The sequence below is a fragment of the Pelophylax lessonae genome (genome assembly GCF_965119305.1).
Source record: "Pelophylax lessonae genome assembly, chromosome: 6".
NCBI lineage: Eukaryota > Metazoa > Chordata > Amphibia > Anura > Ranidae > Pelophylax > Pelophylax lessonae.
This window is the reverse complement of record NC_138773.1, coordinates 325,216,145-325,241,579: the sequence shown is the minus strand read 5'-3', so window position 1 is coordinate 325,241,579 and position 25,435 is coordinate 325,216,145. Positions and strand designations below refer to the sequence as shown.

The window sequence follows — 25,435 nt, the reverse complement described above, 5'->3', positions numbered from 1 at the left end:
CATCTAGTGGCCCTGTGACTCCAATGTACCTCAGAACATCATGTGGCCATCCTGTGCACCACCATGACACCTGTGCCCACTCCAAGTATCTGGCACGCTCCATGGTTGTGTGGCCTCCTACACTCCACCGACCGTCACCTCTGCTGACCCTCAGGCACATTCTTGCTGCTATCCCCCGGACTGTCCTCCTATGAACTCCTGACCATTACATTCAAGGCTCCCTCTGCTGGGGCCATAGGGCCACTCGAATAGGACCAAAGGGCCACTGGTTGGGCTGCAGGGCACGAGTCAGTTACTTTTCAGGTATGATAATTATATATTAAGGGTGCAAAATTATTTATTCACAATAAAAAGTTGCAGCCAAAAGTCAATCTTTAAAAGTTGCATTTTTGAAATTAGGGATGGAATAATCCCCTCCAGGTGATCCGGATACATTGTATATACATTGTCAGCAGGGCCAGAAGACAAGGGGTGGGCAGGAGGGTGGGGGGCTGCCCTGAGCACTGTGGTATCATGAGAGATGGGAGGGCGCCATGGGGGGGGGGGGGATTTGTGTTGGAAAGGGTGAGTTTGGGGAAATGTGCTAGAAGTGGTAATTTAGGGGGATCTGTGTAGGGAGGGGGGATGGGGGAAGGGGATCTGTGTAGGGAGGGGGGATGGGGGGAAGGGCATTTGTGCTAGGAGGGGGGATTGGGGAGTTTTGTGCTAGAGGAGGTGATATGGTGGGGGGGGGGGGGGCTTTTTTTTTAGAGGGGGGCATTAGGGATGATTTGCTAGTAGGGATGATTGGGGGGGGGGGGGGCATTTGTGCTAGTAGGGATGATTTTTTTGGGGGGGGGCATTTGTACTAGTAGGGATGATTGGAGGGGGGGCATTTGTGCTAGTAGGGATGATTGGAGAGGGGGGGGGCATTTGTGTTAGTAGGGAAGGGGGGGATTATTTGTGCTAGGAGGGGAAATATAGGGGGGGTTTGTGCTAGAAGGAGTGGGGGGGGGGGGGAGGATGTGTACTTGAAGAGGAAAATTTAGCAATAGAGGATTTGGACTAGAAGAGGTTTTTTTTTTCTGGGGGGGGGGGGGGGGTTTGCTGACGTATAATGCTCATACATCTTGGGGGGGGCTGCAGTTTGGCATGTTCGCTCTGGGCTCTAGATGACCTGGTCTCGGCACTGATTGTCAGGATTTCTGAGACTTTGTTGCAATTTACCTTTTTCTGTTCTAAAGAAATAGCTGCCATTCCTTTCCTAAATGACTTCAGAATGGAAGACTTCAGCTGGCCTGGTAGAATTTTGTTAGAAATTTTTTGTTTTAAGGACATTCGTTCGCTCTTCTATTTGTTAGTGGGGGTAAATTGGCATTCTTTTTTAGTGACAATTAAATTCGAAGGAGCAGAATGGAAATTTTTCTCAAAGTATTACATTTCTAGCCGTGTGTGTGGGTTTCATTTGGGGAAATGACGTTCATTCCAAAATCGAATGTTAAAAGCAAATGGAATTTTGAATTACTTTTACAATGCATTTGTCAAGCCATCGAATGTACTGAGAATTTTCATATGAAAATTTACTAGTGTGGCCAGCTTGCCTTCCTTCTATCTGCCTGAGCAACCTCAGTGTTGTAATCAGAAAAGCCACAGTGCCTGCATCCCTTAGGGCTCATTCGTACAAGCGGTGCTCTCTGAAGGGCGATCCACATACGGATGGCTTTTCAGAAAGCATTTGACAAACGGTTTGGAGGAGTTGCATTCCCTCCTCGCCACCTGCTTTAACCCCTTGTTTGTCGCACAAACATGGGGCATTGTAGTTGCAGAGCAGCCCAATCCACTTCAGTGGGTTACAGTTGGTGGGTGCTAGGCCAGATGAAAGCGACGGGGTATTCAGTAATTCCTGCCACAGCATGTGTACACCCTCGGCTGCTGTCTCTGCAGCTAAAGGGGGTAGCAGTAGAGTGGCGGTAAAAGCACAGCTCAACCGCACTGTTTTGCTGCCCCTCAACCACAGGTGTGAATTAGCCCTTAAGAAGACACCTTTAGAAGGACAATCCAAAACTTTATGGTTGTCACAAAACCACATAGAGGAGATTTGTTTGTAAATTAAGTTGCGCTAAGTGTGATAAATGGAGATGTAAAGTCCATAAAGTCCCTTTGAAAACGTCATCTGTGACGAAACGTCGTCAGGGCACGGCGTACTGACGTCATCCGATCGCGACCAGAGAGTGCGGGCGAGCGAAGCCGTTCGGCCGGCGGCTGTATACAATTGCTCATTCCATCCTGGTTTCTGTGAGTGTTCTTGCTTTTATTTTTGGAATAAATTTTACTGTTTTACGCTATGGGAGCCTCTCTCTCTCTTTTTGAATGGTGAACATTGGGAACATTTGAGGAACAGTTGCTCGAGTCTGTTGTCGGACCCCCAACCAATTAATATCATACAAGCGTGGTTGATCTAAAGATCTGGTAAGAGGTGACCCCTACTGGTTCTTTTTCGGTACTGAATCTTGGTGTCTTATTGGAATCTGATTTTACACATTTTGATTTCGTTCACATGGTAAGAGGCTCATCTAGCTGGTGATGGTTCTACACCTATCTTTCATCATTGTTTTTTTCACTTTGGCACATCCATTATTGTCGTCTGGTAAGAGGCAACTTCAGCTGGAATTATTAATTGGTTTATATACACCTACCCTTATTTATATTTGGTAAGGGGTATTTAACACACACCAATTTCTTTAATATACACTTGTCCACTGATAATAAGAATCTTTGGTGGTGGTCTAATTTTTACACACGTTATTTTCAAGTCACATTGGTGATATTTACCTAGTTGTTGGGTTTTACGCTATTGCGTATTTTACATTTTTTTTCATGATCCAATGACCATTGAGTCTATCGCTCACGTGGGCCTGGATCTTCTATCAAGGTGACAAGATTCATTGAGCATCTGTTTTTCTCTTACCTGAATCTGGTAAGCCTATACCCTTAAGGGAGTCTGGTCCAGGATTACATCTAGGATTTTGTCATCATCATTTACTATTGGGACTTTATGGACTTTACATCTCCATTTATCACACTTAGCGCAACTTAATTTACAAATATTCTACAGGGTGTGGTCACACTTGAAGTTGCTGCTGTTCAATATTATTTTCTTTAAGCGCGGTTAATCCCCCTCTACATAGAGGAGATATCTGCCAACTGGGCTGGCACACTCTGCAGAGGTCACCTGGCTAAGTCTGAGCTAGAGCTGTCCAATCAGCAGGTAGCATGAGCTTTACTGATAGGAGAGGTCTAGCTCTGGCTCAGCAGGGGATTTGCTGAACCTCTGCATAGAGACCACTGCTTCCATAGAGAAGGGAGCAAGGGTTGCTTTTTTTTATTTTTTCATTTCAACATGCTGGCAGTGGACAGGCTTTTCTACTCAGGATGTGGCTGCTTTTTTTTTTTTAAGAAAACCAACTGTAAGACGTTGCATTTGGCTGATTTTGGATGAAAGTTCAATCAAGCTTTAAGCTATTCTTGTATTTTTCAGATGTATTTCTCATTTATTATGCCTCTCTCGTTCTTGTATTTTGACACTCAGAGATGGAAGCCAACGTTTTTTACGGATTAAATAAAAAAAGCGTGCAAATAGCGGAAAGCGTGCTGCGGGCCTGAACGGTCGTATTCGGGTTTACGATGTTGAGCGGCGCACTCATTAGGAGCCGCAGTGGTGTGTCGGGGGGGTTTTCTTCAGCTTGAGCTGCAGTGCGAATCGTGCCAGGAGTTCCAATGTCCAAACAACTTCTCCTGATTTACAATCGTGTAAAATGAGGCTGCTGCTCGTATCGCCCTATCGTATCCGATGCGCGGTGCTGAAAATTGGCCTCGCTGGGACGTAAAAATGGTTGTCGGCCCCTAACACAGCGTTTCAGAGGCAGTCGTCATGGTAACCTCCCAAAACACAGGAAAATATTATATATCATACACAGACCAAGTGCCCTGACTGCTAAAGATAAGAACACAACCGCTGGGGTGTTGGTGGGTGGAGGCCCGCTTTATGTTAGACTCATACTGTGGTGTTCAGGAAGACATAGTTCAGTAGTTATTTTAAGTGACCGCAGTAAACTGAAATGTGGTCACTTGCTGGCCTTTGTGTGCTCAATAAACAATGTTGCTCGCATCATTTGTACTATGTACTGATTTGGCCTTAGCAGTGTTCATATGAACTGCTGTGGAGGTAAGGTAAGGTCACCAATGTCTGTGGGTAGGTTTATTGGTGTAGGCATCAGAGGTCCCCCATATCTGTGGCTGGGTTCATGGGTGTAGGCATCAGGGGACCCCTATATCTGTGGCTGGGTTTATGTGTGTAGGCATCGGAGGCTTTCCATATCTCTTGATGGGTTTATGGATGTAGGCATCAGAAGCCCCCATATCTGTGGCTGGGTTTTTGGGTGTAGGCATTAGAGGTCCTCCATATCTGTGACTGAGTTAATGGATGTAGGCAGCAGAGGTCCCCCATATCTGTGGCTGGGTTTTTGGGTGTAGGCTCAGAGGTCCCCCATATCTGTGGTTGAGATTATGGATGTAGGCATCAGAGGTCCTCCAAGACTGTGACTGGGTTAATGGGTGTAGGCATCAGAGGTCCCCCATATCTGTGGCTAAGATTATGGGTGTAGGCATCAGAGGTCCCCATATCTGTGGCTGGGTTTTTGGGTGTAGGCTCAGAGGTCCCCATATCTGTGGCTGGGTTTTTGGGTGTAGGCTCAGAGGCCCCCTATATCTGTGGCTGAGATTATGGATGTAGACATCAGACGTCCTCCATATCTGTGACTGGGTAAATGGGTGTAGACATCAGAGGCCCCCATATCTGTGGCTGGGTAAATGGGTGTAGGCATCAGAGGTCCCCCATATCTGTGGCTGGGTTTTTGGGTGTAGGTTCAGAGGTCTCTCGTATCTGTGGCTGAGATTATGGATGTAGGCATCAGAGGTCCTCCAAGTCTGTGACTGGGATAATGGGTGTAGACATTAGGTGCCCTCAATATCTGTGGCTGGGATTATGAATGTAGGCATCAGAGGCCCTCCATTTCTGTGGATGGGTTTATGGCTGTAGGAATAAGAGGCCCCCATATCTGTGGCTGGGTTTTTGGGTGTTTGAATCAGAGGTCCCCTATATCTGCTGCTGAAAGTATAGGTGTAGACATCAGAGGCCCCCCATATCTGTGGCTGGGTTTAGGGGTGTAGGCATCAGAGGTCCCTCATATCTGTGGCTGGGTTTATGGGTGTAGGCATCAGAGGTCCCCCATATCTGTGGCTGGGTTTTTGGGTGTAGGCTCAGAGGTCCCCCATGTCTGTGGCTGGGTTTATGGGTGTAGGCATCAGAGGTCCCCCATGTCTGTGGCTGGGTTTATGGGTGTAGGCATCAGAGGTCCCCCATATCTGTGGCTGGGTTTTTGGGTGTAGGCTCAGAAGTCCCCCATATCTGTGGCTGAGATTATGGATGTCTTCCAAGTCTATGACTGGGTTAATGGGTGTAGACCTCAGAGGTCCCTATATATCTGAGGCCCTCCTTATCTGTGGCTGGGTTTATGGGTGTAGACATCAGAGACCCTCCCTATCTGTTGCTGGGTTTATGGGTGTGGGCATCAGAGGTTCCCCATATCTGTGGCTGGGTTTATAGGTGTAGGCTTAGGAGGTCCCTCATATCTGTGACTGGGTTTGAGTGTAAGCATCAGAGGTCCCTCATATAACTGACTGGGTTTATGAGTGTAAGCATCAGAGGTCCCTCATATCTTTGACTGAGTTTATGAGTGTAAGCATCAGAGGTCCCCTCATATCTGTGACTGGGTTTATGGTTGTTGGCATCAGAGGGCCCCCATATCTATGGCTGGGTTTACAACTGTAGGCATCAGAGACCCTCCATATCTGTAGCTAGGTTTACAGGTCCAGGCATCAAAGGTCCTCCGTATCTGTGGCTTGGTTTATGGGTGTAGACATCAGAGGTCCCCAATATCTGTGGCTGAATTTATGGTTGTAGGCATGCGAGTTCCCCCATATCTGTGGCTAAGATTATGGGTGTAGTCATCAGAGGACCCCGATATCTGTGGCTGGATTTATGGGTGTAGGTATCACAGATCCCAAATACCTGTGGCTGGATTATGGGTGCAGGCATTAGAAGCCCCCTTATCTGTAGCTGGGTTTATGTGTGTAGGCATTGGCGTTTCCCCATATCTTTGGCTGGGTTTATGGGTGTAGGCATCAGAGATGTCCATATCTCTGGTGGAGTTCTTGGATGTAGGTATCACAGATCCCCCCAGTCCTGTTGCTTGGTTTATTGTTGTAGGCATCAGAAGTCCCCATATCTGTGGCTGGGTTTATGGGTTTTGCATTAAAGATCATGAATATCTGTGGTTGGGTATCTGGGTGTAGGCATCAGAGGTACCCCATATCTGTTTCTGGGTTTGGGGGTATAGGCATCAGAGGTCCTCTATATCTGTGGCTGTGTTTCTGGGTATAGCAAGCATTGGTGGTCAATAACTACAGGAAGCTTATGGTGACCCTGGATGATGCCTGAACAAAGATGACTCCTTCCTTCTGCAGTGAAAAGCAGATGAAGGCATTGGGGGGGGGGGGGGGTACTCTGTGATCTCTGTGAGAGGGAAGAAATACCTGGAACTGACGCATTACTCAGCCTGATAGGCTTAACATGAAAATAGGTCTAGTTTGATTGAGTTCTGTATATTTTATAGTACACCAACTGTCCATGCCAAGTGCTGGGTACAATGCCTCCCCGTTATAGAGGGGTAATCACAGCTTACAGTTATAACAGAAAGGAAAACTTTTCAGTGACTGTCAGCCCCGGCAGAGACGTCACTCATCTGCTTTGTGTAAGGTTTGTAGTCTCTAATATCAGGTGGTTTACTCAGACGATCGCTCACCATGTCAGCACTCAATCAGACGCAGAACAGGAGCGCAGGCCAGAAATAAACGGCTCTTATTGTGCTGTAATAGCGCCATGTGTCTTGACACGAGGCGGTTTTGTGGCCCGGTGACAGGAGCTCTTTGTCCCACCGTGTTAGTGATGTGAAAAGCTAGAAATTAAAGTGGGGCTTATTGGCGGGGATTGTGACAGGACTCTCTGCTCAATGCCACCCTTGGCGTGCACTTTGTAAAATGCCGGCCCTCCTTTGTGTGTGATGGGAGAGGGACGTTTCACGCAAAGCTTTCTTTGTGTTTATTTATTTATTTTTTTTTTTAATGTAACAAATACAACAAAAAAAAAAATACAACATGATAAAGTGCGTATAAAACATAGTATCAGTTTCCAGCTCCACTCTTCCCACTGTCCTCTGATCACCTCTTCTCTAGTGTTGAGCGAACACGGACTGTATTATTCGTGTTCGTACCGAATAATTGGATTTTTTTTACCCGAACACGGACACGGACACTTTACTGTATGTTCGGGTAAAAATCCGTGTTCGGTCGTTTTATTTCCGGGTTTTGCATGCTTTGGCGCTCTTTTCATGGCGGGCTTTCAACAGCCAATCAACAATCGTTTAACTGGTGTGCCTTAAGCCATCCCAGCCATGCCTGCAAATGTCTTAGTAGCTGTGATTGGCCGTCTGAAGCATGTGACCAAGTCTTTATAAGTTCGAGGCAGCCGCCGCAGCAGCGTCATTCTGCTGCTTAGCTAAGGGACAGAGCACACATCAATGTGCTGGCTGCTGATTAGGGAAAGATAGGCAGGAAAAAACCATTTGTGTCCGGATAGAATTGAGGGACAGGTCGGAGTGTTTAGGCAGGGCGAGTTGTAGGCATTTTAGGGATAGAGTCTGCTGAATTATAGGGTCAGTGTCTTCTACAAACTACAATCGATATTGCTGTGTGGGGGGTGGGGTGAATCTGCACTCAATCCTGATCTACGATCTCTTCTCAATCCTGTTAGGGACAGAGTCTGCTGAATTTTAGGGAAACTGTGTTCTACAAACTACAATCGATATTGCTGTGTGGTGTGGGATTGGAGATAGGCAGGTGTCAGTGATCCACATCCATTTTTCTGTGTGTGAGCTGCAGTGAACACAATCTTTTTGGGCTGCAGTGAACACAATCTTTTTGGGCTGCAGTGAACACAATCTTTTTGGGCTGCAGTGAACACAATCTTTTTGGGCTGCAGTGAACACAATCTTTTTGGGGTGCAGTGAACAAAATCTTTTTGGGGTGCAGTGAACACAATCCTTTTTGGTGTGCAGTGAACACAATCTTTGTGGGGTGCAGTGAACAAAATCCTTTGTGGGGTGCAGTGAACACAATCTTTTTGGGGTGCAGTGAACAAAATCCTTTTTGGGGTGCAGTGAACATCCTTTTTGGGGTGCAGTGAACACAATCTTTTTGGGGTGCAGTGAACAAAATCCTTTGTGGGGTGCAGTGAACACAATCTTTTTGGGGTGGAGTGAACAACATCCGTTTTGGGGTGCAGTGAACAAAATCCTTTTTGGGGTGCAGTGAACAAAATCCTTTTTGGGGTGCAGTGAACACAATCTTTTTGGGGTGCAGTGAACACAATCTTTGTGGGGTGCAGTAAACACAATCTTTTTGGGGTGGAGTGAACAACATCCTTTTTGGGGTGCAGTGAACAACATCCTTTTTGGGGTGCAGTGAACACAATCTTTTTGGGGTGCAGTGAACACAATCTTTGTGGGGTACAGTGAACAGAATCTTTGTGGGGTGCAGTGAACACAATCTTTGGGGGGTACAGTGAACACAATCTTTTTGGGGTGCAGTGAACACAATCTTTGTGGGGTGCAGTGAACACAATCTTTTTGGGGTGGAGTGAACAAAATCATTTTTGGGGTGCAGTGAACAACATCCTTTTTGGGGTGCAGTGATCAAAATCCTTTTTGGGGTGCAGTGAACACAATCTTTTTGGGGTGCAGTGAACAAAATCCTTTGTGGGGTGCAGTGAACAGAATCTTTGTGGGGTGCAGTGAACACAATCTTTGGGGGGGTACAGTGAACACAATCTTTTTGGGGTGCAGTGAACACAATCTTTGTGGGGTACAGTGAACAGAATCTTTGTGGGGTGCAGTGAACACAATCTTTGGGGGGTACAGTGAACACAATCTTTTTGGGGTGCAGTGAACACAATCTTTGGGGGGTACAGTGAACACAATCTTTTTGGGGTGCAGTGAACACAATCTTTGTGGGGTGCAGTGAACACAATCTTTGGGGGGGGTACAGTGAACACAATCTTTTTGGGGTGCAGTGAACAACATCCTTTTAGGGTGCAGTGAACACAATCTTTGTGGGGTGCAGTGAACAACATCCTTTTAGGGTGCAGTGAACACAATCTTTGTGGGGTACAGTGAACAGAATCTTTGTGGGGTGCAGTGAACACAATCTTTGGGGGGTACAGTGAACACAATCTTTGTGAGGTGCAGTGAACACAATCTTTGTGGGGTGCAGTGAACACAATCATTGTGGGGTGCAGTGAACTCAATCTTTGTGGGGTACAGTGAACACAATCTCATACTTCTGAAGATTTGAGGGTGCTGCCTGTTCCATACTCCCCCTACTCCTCATCTAGCCTTTTAGGGGTACAAACAATAGTAATTGGGGCCTAGTGTGGTTGTGTACGTGTGATATACATACACTTTTTTTGGATCATATTTTCTATTCCGCTATTTAATCAAAAACCTTTGGGGATCAGTTAAATTGGGGGATAGTCTGTGTTGGTACGTGTGAGAGAGATCCACCTTTCCAAGTTGTTGGGGTTCATCTCATACTTCTGAAGGTTTGAGGGTGCTGCCTGTTCCATACTCCCCCTACTCCTAGCCTTTTAGGGGTACAAACAATAGTAATTGGGGCCTAGTGTGGTTGTGTACGTGTGATATACATACACTTTTTTTGGATCATATTTTCTATTCCGCTATTTAATCAAAAACCTTTGGGGATCAGTTAAATTGGGGGATAGTCTGTGTTGGTACGTGTGAGAGAGATCCACCTTTCCAAGTTGTTGGGGTTCATCTCATACTTCTGAAGGTTTGAGGGTGCTGCCTGTTCCATACTCCCCCTACTCCTAGCCTTTTAGGGGTACAAACAATAGTAATTGGGGCCTAGTGTGGTTGTGTACGTGTGATATACATACACTTTTTTTGGATCATATTTTCTATTCCGCTATTTAATCAAAAACCTTTGGGGATCAGTTAAATTGGGGGATAGTCTGTGTTGGTACGTGTGAGAGAGATCCACCTTTCCAAGTTGTTGGGGTTCATCTCATACTTCTGAAGGTTTGAGGGTGCTGCCTGTTCCATACCCCCCCTACTCCTCATCTAGCCTTTTAGGGGTACAAACAATAGTAATTGGGGCCTAGTGTGGTTGTGTACGTGTGATAGACATACACTTTTTTTGGATCATATTTTCTATTCCGCTATTTAATCAAAAACCTTTGGGGATCAGTTAAATTGGGGGATAGTCTGTGTTGGTACGTGTGAGAGAGATCCACCTTTCCAAGTTGTTGGGGTTCATCTCATACTTCTGAAGGTTTGAGGGTGCTGCCTGTTCCATACCCCCCCTACTCCTCATCTAGCCTTTTAGGGGTACAAACAATAGTAATTGGGGCCTAGTGTGGTTGTGTACGTGTGATATACATACACTTTTTTTGGATCATATTTTCTATTCCGCTATTTAATCAAAAACCTTTGGGGATCAGTTAAATTGGGGGATAGTCTGTGTTGGTACGTGTGAGAGAGATCCACCTTTCCAAGTTGTTGGGGTTCATCTCATACTTCTGAAGGTTTGAGGGTGCTGCCTGTTCCATACCCCCCCTACTCCTCATCTAGCCTTTTAGGGGTACAAACAATAGTAATTGGGGCCCAGTGTGGTTGTGTACGTGTGATATACATACACTTTTTTTGGATCATATTTTCTATTCCGCTATTTAATCAAAAACCTTTGGGGATCAGTTAAATTGGGGGATAGTCTGTGTTGGTACGTGTGAGAGAGATCCACCTTTCCAAGTTGTTGGGGTTCATCTCATACTTCTGAAGGTTTGAGGGTGCTGCCTGTTCCATACCCCCCCTACTCCTCATCTAGCCTTTTAGGGGTACAAACAATAGTAATTGGGGCCCAGTGTGGTTGTGTACGTGTGATATACATACACTTTTTTTGGATCATATTTTCTATTCCGCTATTTAATCAAAAACCTTTGGGGATCAGTTAAATTGGGGGATAGTCTGTGTTGGTACGTGTGAGAGAGATCCACCTTTCCAAGTTGTTGGGGTTCATCTCATACTTCTGAAGGTTTGAGGGTGCTGCCTGTTCCATACTCCCCCTACTCCTCATCTAGCCTTTTAGGGGTACAAACAATAGTAATTGGGGCCTAGTGTGGTTGTGTACGTGTGATATACATACACTTTTTTTGGATCATATTTTCTATTCCGCTATTTAATCAAAAACCTTTGGGGATCAGTTAAATTGGGGGATAGTCTGTGTTGGTACGTGTGAGAGAGATCCACCTTTCCAAGTTGTTGGGGTTCATCTCATACTTCTGAAGGTTTGAGGGTGCTGCCTGTTCCATACTCCCCCTACTCCTAGCCTTTTAGGGGTACAAACAATAGTAATTGGGGCCTAGTGTGGTTGTGTACGTGTGATATACATACACTTTTTTTGGATCATATTTTCTATTCCGCTATTTAATCAAAAACCTTTGGGGATCAGTTAAATTGGGGGATAGTCTGTGTTGGTACGTGTGAGAGAGATCCACCTTTCCAAGTTGTTGGGGTTCATCTCATACTTCTGAAGGTTTGAGGGTGCTGCCTGTTCCATACTCCCCCTACTCCTAGCCTTTTAGGGGTACAAACAATAGTAATTGGGGCCTAGTGTGGTTGTGTACGTGTGATATACATACACTTTTTTTGGATCATATTTTCTATTCCGCTATTTAATCAAAAACCTTTGGGGATCAGTTAAATTGGGGGATAGTCTGTGTTGGTACGTGTGAGAGAGATCCACCTTTCCAAGTTGTTGGGGTTCATCTCATACTTCTGAAGGTTTGAGGGTGCTGCCTGTTCCATACTCCCCCTACTCCTCATCTAGCCTTTTAGGGGTACAAACAATAGTAATTGGGGCCTAGTGTGGTTGTGTACGTGTGATATACATACACTTTTTTTGGATCATATTTTCTATTCCGCTATTTAATCAAAAACCTTTGGGGATCAGTTAAATTGGGGGATAGTCTGTGTTGGTACGTGTGAGAGAGATCCACCTTTCCAAGTTGTTGGGGTTCATCTCATACTTCTGAAGGTTTGAGGGTGCTGCCTGTTCCATACTCCCCCTACTCCTAGCCTTTTAGGGGTACAAACAATAGTAATTGGGGCCTAGTGTGGTTGTGTACGTGTGATATACATACACTTTTTTTGGATCATATTTTCTATTCCGCTATTTAATCAAAAACCTTTGGGGATCAGTTAAATTGGGGGATAGTCTGTGTTGGTACGTGTGAGAGAGATCCACCTTTCCAAGTTGTTGGGGTTCATCTCATACTTCTGAAGGTTTGAGGGTGCTGCCTGTTCCATACTCCCCCTACTCCTAGCCTTTTAGGGGTACAAACAATAGTAATTGGGGCCTAGTGTGGTTGTGTACGTGTGATATACATACACTTTTTTTGGATCATATTTTCTATTCCGCTATTTAATCAAAAACCTTTGGGGATCAGTTAAATTGGGGGATAGTCTGTGTTGGTACGTGTGAGAGAGATCCACCTTTCCAAGTTGTTGGGGTTCATCTCATACTTCTGAAGGTTTGAGGGTGCTGCCTGTTCCATACCCCCCCTACTCCTCATCTAGCCTTTTAGGGGTACAAACAATAGTAATTGGGGCCTAGTGTGGTTGTGTACGTGTGATATACATACACTTTTTTTGGATCATATTTTCTATTCCGCTATTTAATCAAAAACCTTTGGGGATCAGTTAAATTGGGGGATAGTCTGTGTTGGTACGTGTGAGAGAGATCCACCTTTCCAAGTTGTTGGGGTTCATCTCATACTTCTGAAGGTTTGAGGGTGCTGCCTGTTCCATACCCCCCCTACTCCTCATCTAGCCTTTTAGGGGTACAAACAATAGTAATTGGGGCCTAGTGTGGTTGTGTACGTGTGATATACATACACTTTTTTTGGATCATATTTTCTATTCCGCTATTTAATCAAAAACCTTTGGGGATCAGTTAAATTGGGGGATAGTCTGTGTTGGTACGTGTGAGAGAGATCCACCTTTCCAAGTTTTTGGGGTTCATCTCATACTTCTGAAGATTTGAGGGTGCTGCCTGTTCCATACTCCTCCTCCTACTGCTCAACCATCCTTTTAGGGGTACAAACAATAGTAGTTGGGGCCTAGTGTGGTGGTGTACGTGCGAGATACATACACTTTCTTTTTGATCATATTTTCTATTCCGCTATTCAATTAAAACCTTTGGGGATCAATTCAATTGCGAGATAGTCTGTGTCGGTACGTGTGAGATCCACCTTTCCAAGTTGTTGGGGTTCATCTCATACTTCTGAAGATTTGAGGGTGCTGCCTGTTCCATACTCCTGCTCCTACTGCTCAACCATCCTTTTAGGGGTACAAACAATAGTAATTGGGGCCTAGTGTGGTTGTGTACGTGCGAGATACATACACTTTTTTTGATCATATTTCCTATTCCGCTATTCAATAAAAACCTTTGAGGATCAATTGAATTGCGGGATAGTCTGTGTCGGTACGTGTGAGATCCACCTTTCCAAGTTTTTGGGGTTCATCTCATACTTCTGAAGATTTGAGGGTGCTGCCTGTTCCATACTCCTCCTCCTACTCCTCATCCATCCTTTTAGGGGTACAAACAATAGTAATTGGGGCCTAGTGTGGTTGTGTACGTGCGAGATACATACACTTTTTTTGATCATATTTCCTATTCCGCTATTCAATAAAAACCTTTGAGGATCAATTGAATTGCGGGATAGTCTGTGTCGGTACGTGTGAGATCCACCTTTCCAAGTTTTTGGGGTTCATCTCATACTTCTGAAGATTTGAGGGTGCTGCCTGTTCCATACTCCTCCTCCTACTCCTCATCCATCCTTTTAGGGGTAGAAACAATAGTAATTGGGGCCTAGTGTGGTTTTGTACGTGCGAGATACATACACTTTTTTGGATCATATTTCCTATTCCGCTATTCAATAAAAACCTTTCTAGGGCAAGATCTTAAATTACAGAAATATGAGGAGACCGTCAAATAAGGGCCGTGGCCTGGGTCGTGGTGCTGCTGGTAGAGCTCCTGTTGCAAGGAGAGGACGTGGTCGATCTGTGCCAGCTACACGCACAAGTGAAACACCTTCCTCAAGTGTGAGTAGGCGACAGAACCTGCATCAGTATTTGGTAGGGCATCAAACGCCCCTAGAAGTGATGAGGCCAGAACAAGTTGAGGCGATAGTAGATTGGTTTGCTGCTGACAGTGCCTCCAGTTCCTTCACATTGTCTCCCACCCAGTCTACTGCAGAAAGGTCAGAGTTGGCACCTGCAGCCAATGTCCAACCGTCTTTCACCTCACCCCCTTGCAAATCAGGCCAGCAGTCTGAGCCCCAAGCCATACAGCAGTCTCTTATTCTTTTTGAGGACTCTGTCAGCAGGGTTTCCCAGGGCCATCCACCTAGCCCTGCCCCAGAAGTGGAAGAGATTGAGTGCAGCGATGCCCAACCACTTATTTCTCAAGATGAGTACATGCAAGGATCATCGCAGCACGTCTCCGATGATGACGAAACGCAGGTGCCAACTGCTGCGGCGTTCAGCATTGTGGAGACCGACAAGGAGGGCAGGGGTGAAGACTGGGTGGAAGATGATGTGGAGGACGATGAGGTCCTCGACCCCACATGGAATGAACGTCATGCAGGTGACCTGAGTAGTTTGGAGGAAGAGGCGGTGGTCGCACAGAGCCACCAGCACAGCAGAAGAGGGAGCAGGGTGCAGAAGCGGAGCGGCCGTGCCCTAGACACTACGCCCGCTACTGCCCAACGCAGCAAGGGAACGAGCGCACCAAAGTCAGCTCAAAGGAGTTCTCTAGCGTGGAAGTTCTTTAGAAAATGTGCTGATGACAGGACACGAGTGGTTTGCACCCTGTGCAATCAGAGCTTGAAGCGAGGCATAAACCTTCTCAACCTGAGCACAACCTGCATGATCAGGCATCTAAGTGCAAAGCACGAGCTGCAGTGGAGTACACACCTTCAAAACCAAGAAACGTCTCTGGCTCATCCTGCTTCCTCTTCTGCTGCAGTCTCGGCCGCTCCAGCCACATCTGTAGTGATACCGGCACCTGCCACCCCGCAAACAGACGATCTGTCAGCAACACCACCACCTGGGTCACCAACAACCATCTCCACAATGTCCCGTGGAAGCGTTCAGCTTTCCATCTCCCAAACACTTGAGAGGAAGAGGAAGTACCCCCCTACCCACCCGCGATCCCTGGCCCTGAATGCCAGCATTTCAAAATTATTGGCCTTTGAAATGCTGTCATTCCGTCTGGTGGAGACGCACAGTTTTAAAAACCTTATGTCGGTGGCTGTCCCACAGTACGTCGTGCCCAGCCGCCACTACTTTTCCAGGCAAGCCATCCCTTCCCTGCACAACCAAGTGGGGGAAAATATCAGGTGTGCACTGCGCAACGCCATCTGTGCCAAGGTCCACCTAACTACGGATACGTGGACCAGTAAGCACGGTCAGGGGCGTTATATCTCCCTAACGGCACACTGGGTAAATGCAGTGGCGGATGGGCCTGAGGCGGATAGCAATTTGGCGCATGTCCTTCCACCACCGAGGATTGCAGGGCGCTTCAGTTTGCCTCCTGTTCCTAACTCCTCCTACTCCGCTTCCTCATCCTCTACCGCCTCCTCATCCGGACAGCGTAACACCTTCACCACCAACTTCAGCACGGCCAGGGGTAAACGACAGCAGGCAGTTTTACAACTTGCCTGTTTGGGGGACAAACCACACACCGCGCAGGAGTTGTGGAGGAGCATGGAACAGCAGACAAATGAGTGGTTGCTGCCAGCGAGCCTCAAGCCCGGCCTGGTGGTGTGCGATAACGGGCGAAATCTCATAGCAGCTCTGGGCCTAGCCGGTTTGACGCACATCCCTTGCCTGGCGCATGTGCTGAATTTGGTGGTGCAGAGGTTCCTTAAAAACTACCCCGATATGTCAGAGCTGCTGCAGAAAGTGCGGGCCGTTTGTGCGCACTTTCGGCGTTCTCACCCTGCTGCTGCTCGCCTGGCAGCGCTGCAGCGTAACTTCGGCCTTCCCGCTCACCGCCTCATATGTGACGTGCCCACAAGGTGGAACTCCACCTTGCACATGCTGGAAAGACTGTGCGAGCAGCAGCAGGCCATAGTGGAGTTTCAGCTGCAGCACGCACGCGTGAGTCGCTCTGCGGAACAGCACCACTTCACCACCAATAACTGGGCCTCCATGCGAGACCTGTGTGCCTTGTTGCGCTGTTTTGAGTACTCCACCAACATGGCCAGTGGCAATGACGCCGTTCTCAGCTTAACTATCCCACTTCTATGCCTCCTTGAAAAAACAATTCGGGCGATGATGGAAGAGGATGTGGCACAGGATGAGGAGGAGGAGGAGGATGAAGAGGTAACATTTCCAAGGCTTTCAGGGCAGTCATTCGCAAGGGGCTCCGAGGGTGGGTTCCTGCACACGCAAACGCCAGGGACGCAATTGTCCAGCAGGGGCACAGTTCTGGAGGATGAGGAGGATGAGGAGGAGGAGGAGCTGGAGGAGGAGATGGAACCATGTTCACAGCAGGGTGGCACCCAGGCCAGCTCATGGCCATCACTGGTGCGTGGCTGGGGGGATACAGAGGACACGGACGATACACCTCCCACAGAGGACAGCCTTTCGTTGCCTCTGGGCACCCTGGCACACATGAGCGATTACATGCTGCAGTGTCTCCACAACGACCGCCGAGTTGCCCACATTCTAACTTGTGCTGATTACTGGGTGGCCACGCTGCTGGATCCCCGTTACAAGGACAACGTACCGTCCTTAATTCACTCACTGGAGCGCGATCGCAAGATGCGCGAGTACAAGCGCACGCTGGTAGACGCCATGCTGCTGGCATTCCCATCTGACAGCGGGGCCACAGTGGAAGCACAAGGCAGAGGAGGAGGAGGAGGAGGTCGCCAACGCAACCAGGGCACCGCCAGCACCTCAGAAGGCAGGGTTAGCATGGCCGAAATGTGGAAAAGCTTTGTCAGCACGCCACAACAAACAGCAGCACCAGCAGCTCAGATGGAACGTCTTAGCAGGAGGCAGCATTTTACCAACATGGTGGAGCAGTATGTGTGCACACGCCTACATGTAGTGAATGACGGGTCTGCCCCCTTCAACTTCTGGGTCTCCAAATTGGGCACATGGCCTGAGCTTGCCCTTTACGCCTTGGAGGTGCTGGCGTGCCCTGCAGCCAGTGTATTATCTGAACGGGTATTTAGCACGGCTGGGGGCGTTATAACAGACAAGCGCAGCCGCCTGTCCAGAGACAATGTGGACAAGCTCACGTTCATTAAAATGAACCAGGCATGGATCCCACGGGACTTTTCCGTACCTTATGCAGAATAGCAATGGATACCGACCTTACCCACCCATTGTTCCATTTTTGCTCTTTCTCACTCTTTTGGGGTGTACCCTCATTTAAAATTTTTGAAAAGAAGCAGTGTTGGCTACCTCGTCCTCCTCCTCAGGGCCAGATTAATGTAGGGGCTATTGGAGCTGCAGCTCCAGGCCCCTACCTTTTATATAGGCCCCGGGTTGGCCATATTCACTGTTACCGCTCTTCTGTCACTTGTAAACACAGAAGTCTGGCTTCTATGCTCGCTTCCCCAGGCAGCACCCTCAGAACCTCCCCACACAGCGTGAAGGCCGGACAAGGAGGGACAGTTGGCGATGCATGGATGTGTTTATGGGCTTCAGAGACAGCATCCCATGTTGAATTAGGCATGCATGGCTGCACCCTTCCTCCTCTGGGTGCATGGCAAGGCACGGCCCTTAAGGCCCTTCAAAATCCTCAGCACCAAGCCCATGATGCTGTTAATCCGGCCCTGGTCCTCCTCCACCGCCGCTTCCACCTACACCGCCCATAGGTGTGCGCAGCCTATTGCATTAAGGTGTGCACCCCAAAGTTGAAATACACATGCATGTGTTTGCCAGCAGGGAGAGTAATGTATCGGGGCCATGTACCTGTAGGCAAGGAGAAATAGAGCAGAGCAGGTCCCAGGGAGATCTTTCCCATCTCCTCACTGGCAATGCTCTGTGCCCTAGGTGATTAGGGTGTGCCCAGGCACACCCAGCACACCCTGTGCGCACGCCTATGTCACCGCCACATCCACCACCACCTCAACCTCCCTCCTACTCCATATGGGCCTCGTCCTTCAGAGATGAAGAAGAACATTGTTTTATTTTTCTGTTTTTTTTTGTTGTTTTAAGTTATTTCCCTATCCACATTTGTTTGCAGAGCACTTGCCATGCTCTTAATTACGTTTTGCTGCCATTTGCAGCACTCTAGCCCTTTCCTTTGGTGTTTTAGAGCCATTTTAGTGCCTTAAAGTTCGGGTCCCCATTGACTTCAATGGGGTTCGGTGTCCGGGAAAAGTTCGGTAAAAGTCCGGGACACGGACCCGGACTTTTTTTTAAAGTTCGGCCGAACCCGTCGAACACGGACATCTAGGTGTCCGCTCAACCCTACTCTTCTCTCCTCTCTCCATTACCCTCCATATTCTGTTCTTCCTGTTCTCTCTGCTATCCTCTACTTAACACAGCCCTCTCCTTTCCTATACCCCCTCTATCCTCTGCTCAACCTGCTCTCTACTCTTCACTCTCTTCTCTACTATTGGTCTTCTCTCTTTTGTTCTCACTGCTCTCTTCTATCCTCTTCTCACCCCATGTTCTCTTCTCCTTTATCCTCTTTTCTCGCCCTTAGTCTGCCTCCTCTTCTCTCTTCTCCTCTCCCTCTTCCCTCTTCTCTCTTCTCTCCTCCTGGATCTTCTCTTCCCTTCTTCTCCTTCGTCTTCTCTTCTTCTCCTTCATCATCACTTCTCTTCTTCTCCTTCGTCTTCTCTTCTTCTCCTTCATCATCACTTCTCTTCTTCTCCTTCGTGATCTCTTCTCTCCTTCTCCCTGATCTTCTCTTCCCTTCTTCTCCTTCGTCTTCTCTTCTCCTTCATCATCTCTTCTCTTCTCCTTCATCATTCCTTCTCTTCTCCTTCATCATCTCTTCTCTCTCCTCCTTCTCCCTGATCTTCTCTTCCCTTCTTCTCCTTTGTCTTCTGTTCTTTTTCATCATCAGCATTTCTTCTCCTTCATCTCTTCTCTCTTCTTCTCTTCTCTATTCTCTCCTTCTCCCTGGTCTTCTCTTCCCTTCTTCTCCTTCGCTTCTCTTCTTCTCCTTCATCATCACTTCTCTTCTTCTCCTTCATCATCACTTCTCTTCTTCTCCTTCATCATCTCTTCTCTTCTTTTCTCTTCTCTCCTTCTCCCTGATATTCTCTTCCCTTCTTCTCCTTCGTCTTCTCTTCTTATTCATCATCATTTCTTCTCTCGTCTTCTCTTCTCTCTTCTCCTCCCTTATCTTCTCATCCCTTCTTCTCCTTTGTCTTCTCTTCTTCCTCTTCTCTCCTTCTCCATGATCTTCTCTTCCCTTCTTCTCCTTCGTCTTCTCTTCTTCATCATCTCTTTTCTTCTCCTTTATCATTCCTTCTCTTCTCCTTCACCATCTCTTCACTCTCCTCCTTCTCCATGATCTTCTCTTCCCTTCTTCTCCTTCTCCTTCGTCTTCTCTTCTTCATCATCTCTTCTCTTCTCCTTCATCATTCCTTCTCTTCTCCTTCACCATCTCTTCGCTCTCCTCCTTCTCCCTGATCTTCTCTTCCCTTCTTCTCCTTCGTCTTCTCTTCTCCTTCATAATTCCTTCTCTTCTCCTTCATCATCTCTTCTCTCTCCTCCTTCTCCCTGATCTTCTCTTCCCTTCTTCTCCTTTGTCTTCTGTTCTTTTTCATCATCAGCATTTCTTCTCCTTCATCTCTTCTCTCTTCTTCTCTTCTCTCTTCTCTCCTTCTCCCTGGTCTTCTCTTCCCTTCTTCTCCTTCGCTTCTCTTCTTCTCCTTCATCATCACTTCTCTTCTTCTCCTTCATCATCACTTCTCTTCTTCTCCTTCATCATCACTTCTCTTCTTCTCCTTCATCATCTCTTCTCTTCTTTTCTCTTCTCTCCTTCTCCCTGATATTCTCTTCCCTTCTTCTCCTTCGTCTTCTCTTCTTATTCATCATCATTTCTTCTCTCGTCTTCTCTTCTCTCTTCTCCTCCCTTATCTTCTCTTCCCTTCTTCTCCTTTGTCTTCTCTTCTTCTCTCCTTCTCCATGATCTTCTCTTCCCTTCTTCTCCTTCGTCTTCTCTTCTTCATCATCTCTTCTCTTCTCCTTCATCATTCCTTCTCTTCTCCTTCACCATCTCTTCACTCTCCTCCTTCTCCATGATCTTCTCTTCCCTTCTTCTCCTTCTCCTTTGTCTTCTCTTCTTCATCATCTCTTCTCTTCTCCTTCATCATTCCTTCTCTTCTCCTTCATCATTCCTTCTCTTCTCCTTCACCATCTCTTCACTCTCCTCCTTCTCCCTGATCTTCTCTTCCCTTCTTCTCCTTCGTCTTCTCTTCTCCTTCATAATTCCTTCTCTTCTCCTTCATCATCTCTTCTCTCTCCTCCTTCTCCCTAATCTTCTCTTCCCTTCTTCTCCTTTGTCTTCTGTTCTTTTTCATCATCAGCATTTCTTCTCCTTCATCTCTTCTCTCTTCTTCTCTTCTCTCTTCTCTCCTTCTCCCTGGTCTTCTCTTCCCTTCTTCTCCTTCGCTTCTCTTCTTCTCCTTCATCATCGCTTCTCTTCTTCTCCTTCATCATCACTTCTCTTCTTTTCTCTTCTCTCCTTCTCCCTGATATTCTCTTCCCTTCTTCTCCTTTGTCTTCTCTTCTTATTCATCATCATTTCTTCTCTCGTCTTCTCTTCTCTCTTCTCCTCCCTTATCTTCTCTTCCCTTCTTCTCCTTTGTCTTCTCTTCTTCTCTCTTCTCTCCTTCTCCATGATCTTCTCTTCCCTTCTTCTCCTTCGTCTTCTCTTCTTCATCATCTCTTCTCTTCTCCTTCATCATTCCTTCTCTTCTCCTTCACCATCTCTTCACTCTCCTCCTTCTCCATGATCTTCTCTTCCCTTCTTCTCCTTCTCCTTCGTCTTCTCTTCTTCATCATCTCTTCTCTTCTCCTTCATCATTCCTTCTCTTCTCCTTCATCATTCCTTCTCTTCTCCTTCACCATCTCTTCACTCTCCTCCTTCTCCCTGATCTTCTCTTCCCTTCTTCTCCTTCGTCTTCTCTTCTCCTTCATAATTCCTTCTCTTCTCCTTCATCATCTCTTCTCTCTCCTCCTTCTCCCTGATCTTCTCTTCCCTTCTTCTCCTTTGTCTTCTGTTCTTTTTCATCATCAGCATTTCTTCTCCTTCATCTCTTCTCTCTTCTTCTCTTCTCTCCTTCTCCCTGGTCTTCTCTTCCCTTCTTCTCCTTCGCTTCTCTTCTTCTCCTTCATCATCGCTTCTCTTCTTCTCCTTCATCATCACTTCTCTTCTTTTCTCTTCTCTCCTTCTCCCTGATCTTCTCTTCTTCTCTCTTCTCTCCTTCTCCATGATCTTCTCTTCTTCTCTCTTCTCTCCTTCTCCATGATCTTCTCTTCCCTTCCTCTCCTTCGTCTTCTCTTCTTCTTCATCATCATCTCTTCTCTTCTTCTCTCTTTTTTCCTTCTTCTCCCTGATCTTCTCTTCCCTTCTTCTGCTTTGTCTTCTCTTCTTCTCCTACATCAACTCTTCTCTTCTTCTCTCTTCTTCTCTCTTCTTTCCTTCTCCCTGATCTTCTCTTCCCTTCTTCTCCTTCATCTTCTCTTCTTCTTCATCATCTCTTCTCTTTTCCTTCATCATTCCTTCTCTTCTCCTTCATCATCTTTCCTCTCCTCTCCCATCACCTCTTCTCTTTCCTCTTCTCTTTCCTCTTCTCTTTCCTCTTCTCTTTCCTCTTCTCTTTCCTCTTCTCTTTCTTTTCTCTTCTCTTTCCTCTTCTCTTTCCTCTTCTCTTTCCTCTTCTCTTTCCTCTTCTCTTTCCTCTTCTCTTTCCTCTTCTCTTTTCTCTTCTCTTTCCTCTTCTCTTTCCTCTTCTCTTTCCTCTTCTCTTTCCTCTTCTCTTTTCTCTTCTCTTTCCTCTTCTCTTAATGGGATCTGTTCTTTATGCCTGCGGCATTTGTTAGTTGTAGCCCTGATGCCCTGGGTACTTGGTAAAGATGCTTGGGGCCAGTGCCCAGGAGAGTGCAGAGGAAGCCTGGACAGGGTGTTGGGAAGAAATGATGATCACTGCTGACTATGTGCTATTGGAAGGTGACACCTGACTTTTGTATAGCCGCGGTCCTGCTGATCTCCATTTTCTGCATTCTATTGTCCTCACGTTGGACTAGGAGGACTCTCCGCTGTCATCCCAGCCACCCGTCCCGTATCATCGCCTCATAATTAATGAGAACAGTTGCTGGATTTTACCGTGTAATGACCATTTTATTGTCTGTTCTTCCAGAAATAGCATCGCTGCCTCAGCGGTTTGTGCCTTCAACCTCAGCGCAATCACACAAGCCTTCAACGGTCCCTTCAGATACCAGGAGAACCCGCGCTCCGCCTGGCTGCCCACACTCAACCCTATCACCAACTTTCAGGTGAGGTGCAGAGAAGGGACTGTCGGGTTCCCGGTTACCACAATAATACCTGCCATGTGTCCTGTCTTGTTTAATATAATATCCTGCCGTTCCTATAGACGGTTATCCTCAGCAATCCCTCACCCTTACCCACTTTGCTGCCATTTGTCACCTCTTTCTTTACCCACCATGTCACTGTCATACCACCCCATTCAACTTCACTCGCGGTGCCACCACTTGTTACACCATCCAAAACTTTTACCCATCCTGTTGACCTTCCATTATTTTTACCCACTGTGCTGCCCATTGTCACATTACCCCATTCACCTTTACCCACTGTGCCACCACTCGTTACACCACCTAATAACCTTTACCCACCCTGCCTATGTTCCATCATTTTTTCCCAATTGTGTGGCCCCTTTCCACACCACCCTTTTCATGATCTTTACCCACTGTTGTCATGCCACCAAATAACCATTTCCCACTCTGCCGACTTTCCATCATTTTTACCCATTCTGTTGCTATTCCCACCTACTACCCCTTTCATGACCTTTACCCACCGTGCCAACCTTTGTCACATTACTCAGTTACATCACTGTTGCCCACCATGTCAATCTTTGTCATACCACCTAATTCACTTTTACCTCCTGTGCCACCTCTTTCCACAAACCCTATTGTTTGACTTGTATCCACTGTGCTGCCCTTTGTCATACCACCCCATTCAATATTACCCACTGTGCCTCCCTTTGTCATTTAACCCTTTTTCTTTTTACCCACCTTTGTCACATCACTCAATTCCATCACCTTTACCCACCCTGACACACTTTGTCACACCACATAATTTACTTTTACTCACTGTGCCACCACTTATCACGCTACCCAAAAATGTTCACCCACCCTGCCAACCTTCCGCCACTTTAACCTCCCTGTGCTGCCCTTTCCAAACACCCTTTCCATGACCTTTACCCACTGTGCCACCCCTTGTCACACCATACTATTCACTGTTATCCACTGTGCCACCACTTGTCACACCACCCAATAACTTTTACCCACCCTACCATCACTTTAACCCCTTGTGCTGCCTATTTCAACACCACCCTTTTCATGACCTCTACCCATCGTGCCACTCATTGTCACATCACTCAATTCCACCACCTTTACCCACCCTGACACCCTTTGTCACACCACCTAATTTACTTTTACCCACTTATCATGCTACCCAAAAACTTTTACCCACCCTGCCAACCTTCCGCTACTTTAACCTCCCTGTGCTGCCTATTTCCAAACACCCTTTCCATGACCTTTACCCACTGTGCCATCCTTTTTCACATTACTCGATTCCATCACCTTTACCCACCGTGCCACCATTTGTCACATCATTCCATTCACTTTTACCCACTGTGCCACCACTTGTCACACCACACAATAACTTTTACCCACCCTGCCTGCACTGACACCCTTTGTCACACCAGCTAATTTACTTTTACCTACTGTGCCACCACCATTCAGCCCACCCAAAAACTTTTACCCACCCTGCCAACCTTTCACCACGTTAACCTCCCTGTGCTACCCCTTTCCAAACACCCTTTCCATGAACTTTACCCACCATGCCACCCTTTGTCACATCACTGGATTCCATCACCTTTACCCATCGTGCCACCATTTGTCACATCATCCCATTCACTTTTACCCACTGTGCCACCACTTGTCACACCCCCCAATAACTTAATTACTCACCCTGCCGGCCTACCATCACTTTAACTCCTTGTGCTGCCTCTTTCCACACCACCCTTTTCATAACCTTTACCCACCACGCCACACTTTATCACATCACTCAATTCCATCACCTTTACCCACCTGGCCACCCTTTGTCACATTATCCCATTCACTTTACTGCTTGTCACACCACCCGAGACATTTTACCCACTCTGCCACCATTCCATCACTTTAACTGACTGCCCAGCTCTTTTTTACCCCACCCTTTTTATGACCCCTACCCACTGTGCCATACTTTTGTCACCCATTAATGATGTCCTTTCTGATTGGCAGTGCGGGATCCTGAATGATGACAGCCCCAACGAGAACCTGACGGAGCGCAGCCTGCAGGACGCTCAGCGCCTTTTCCTCATGAACGATGTGGTGCAGCCGGTGTCGGTGGACCCCTTGGTGACGCAGGACAACGTGAGATTCTCCAAACTGGTGGTGGACATCGTACAAGGCAAAGACACGCTGTACCACGTCATGTACATCGGCACAGGTACTCTTCACACGTCACACAGCCCAATGGACTAACCTGCCATCTTCTGCCCATCTGTGATCTCTGTACATCACCCCCTGGCCCCTTCTACACAGATTTATCAGATAAGCCCCAATGTGACACCCCCATTTACAGTTCTGAATTAGATGACATTGATGTGTCCAATCCGACCTCCGGCTCCTCTCCTGGACTGAAATGGATTGCTTTGATTTTACTGCACACTGTGAGCTTCTAACAATGTGCATTAGATGCTGCAGCAAGCCAGATAGAGCCCCGCCTCATTTCTTGGCTGGAGGACATTCAGCATCATCCAGCCCTTTCCTCATCCGCCTGACTGTCCCTGGCCCACCCCTTTCATTAGAGCTGGAAAAAGGCGTAAGGGCAGAAAGGGAATGTGCCCCAGATTCAGTGCCACGGATTGACTGTTCCT

The 25,435-nt window shown here is 47.0% G+C and overlaps 1 protein-coding gene across 2 annotated transcripts in view; it reads left to right on the top strand.

The window, feature by feature from the left end:
• Positions 1-25,435, top strand: part of SEMA5B (semaphorin 5B) — a 295,097-nt gene that overhangs the window by 120,766 nt on the left and 148,896 nt on the right. For both annotated transcript variants that reach the window (XM_082262187.1, XM_082262188.1), the window contains exons 8-9: positions 22,634-22,769; positions 24,798-25,005. In XM_082262187.1, coding sequence (XP_082118313.1) covers positions 22,634-22,769; positions 24,798-25,005 — 344 coding nt within the window. The remainder of the gene's footprint in view (positions 1-22,633; positions 22,770-24,797; positions 25,006-25,435) is intronic.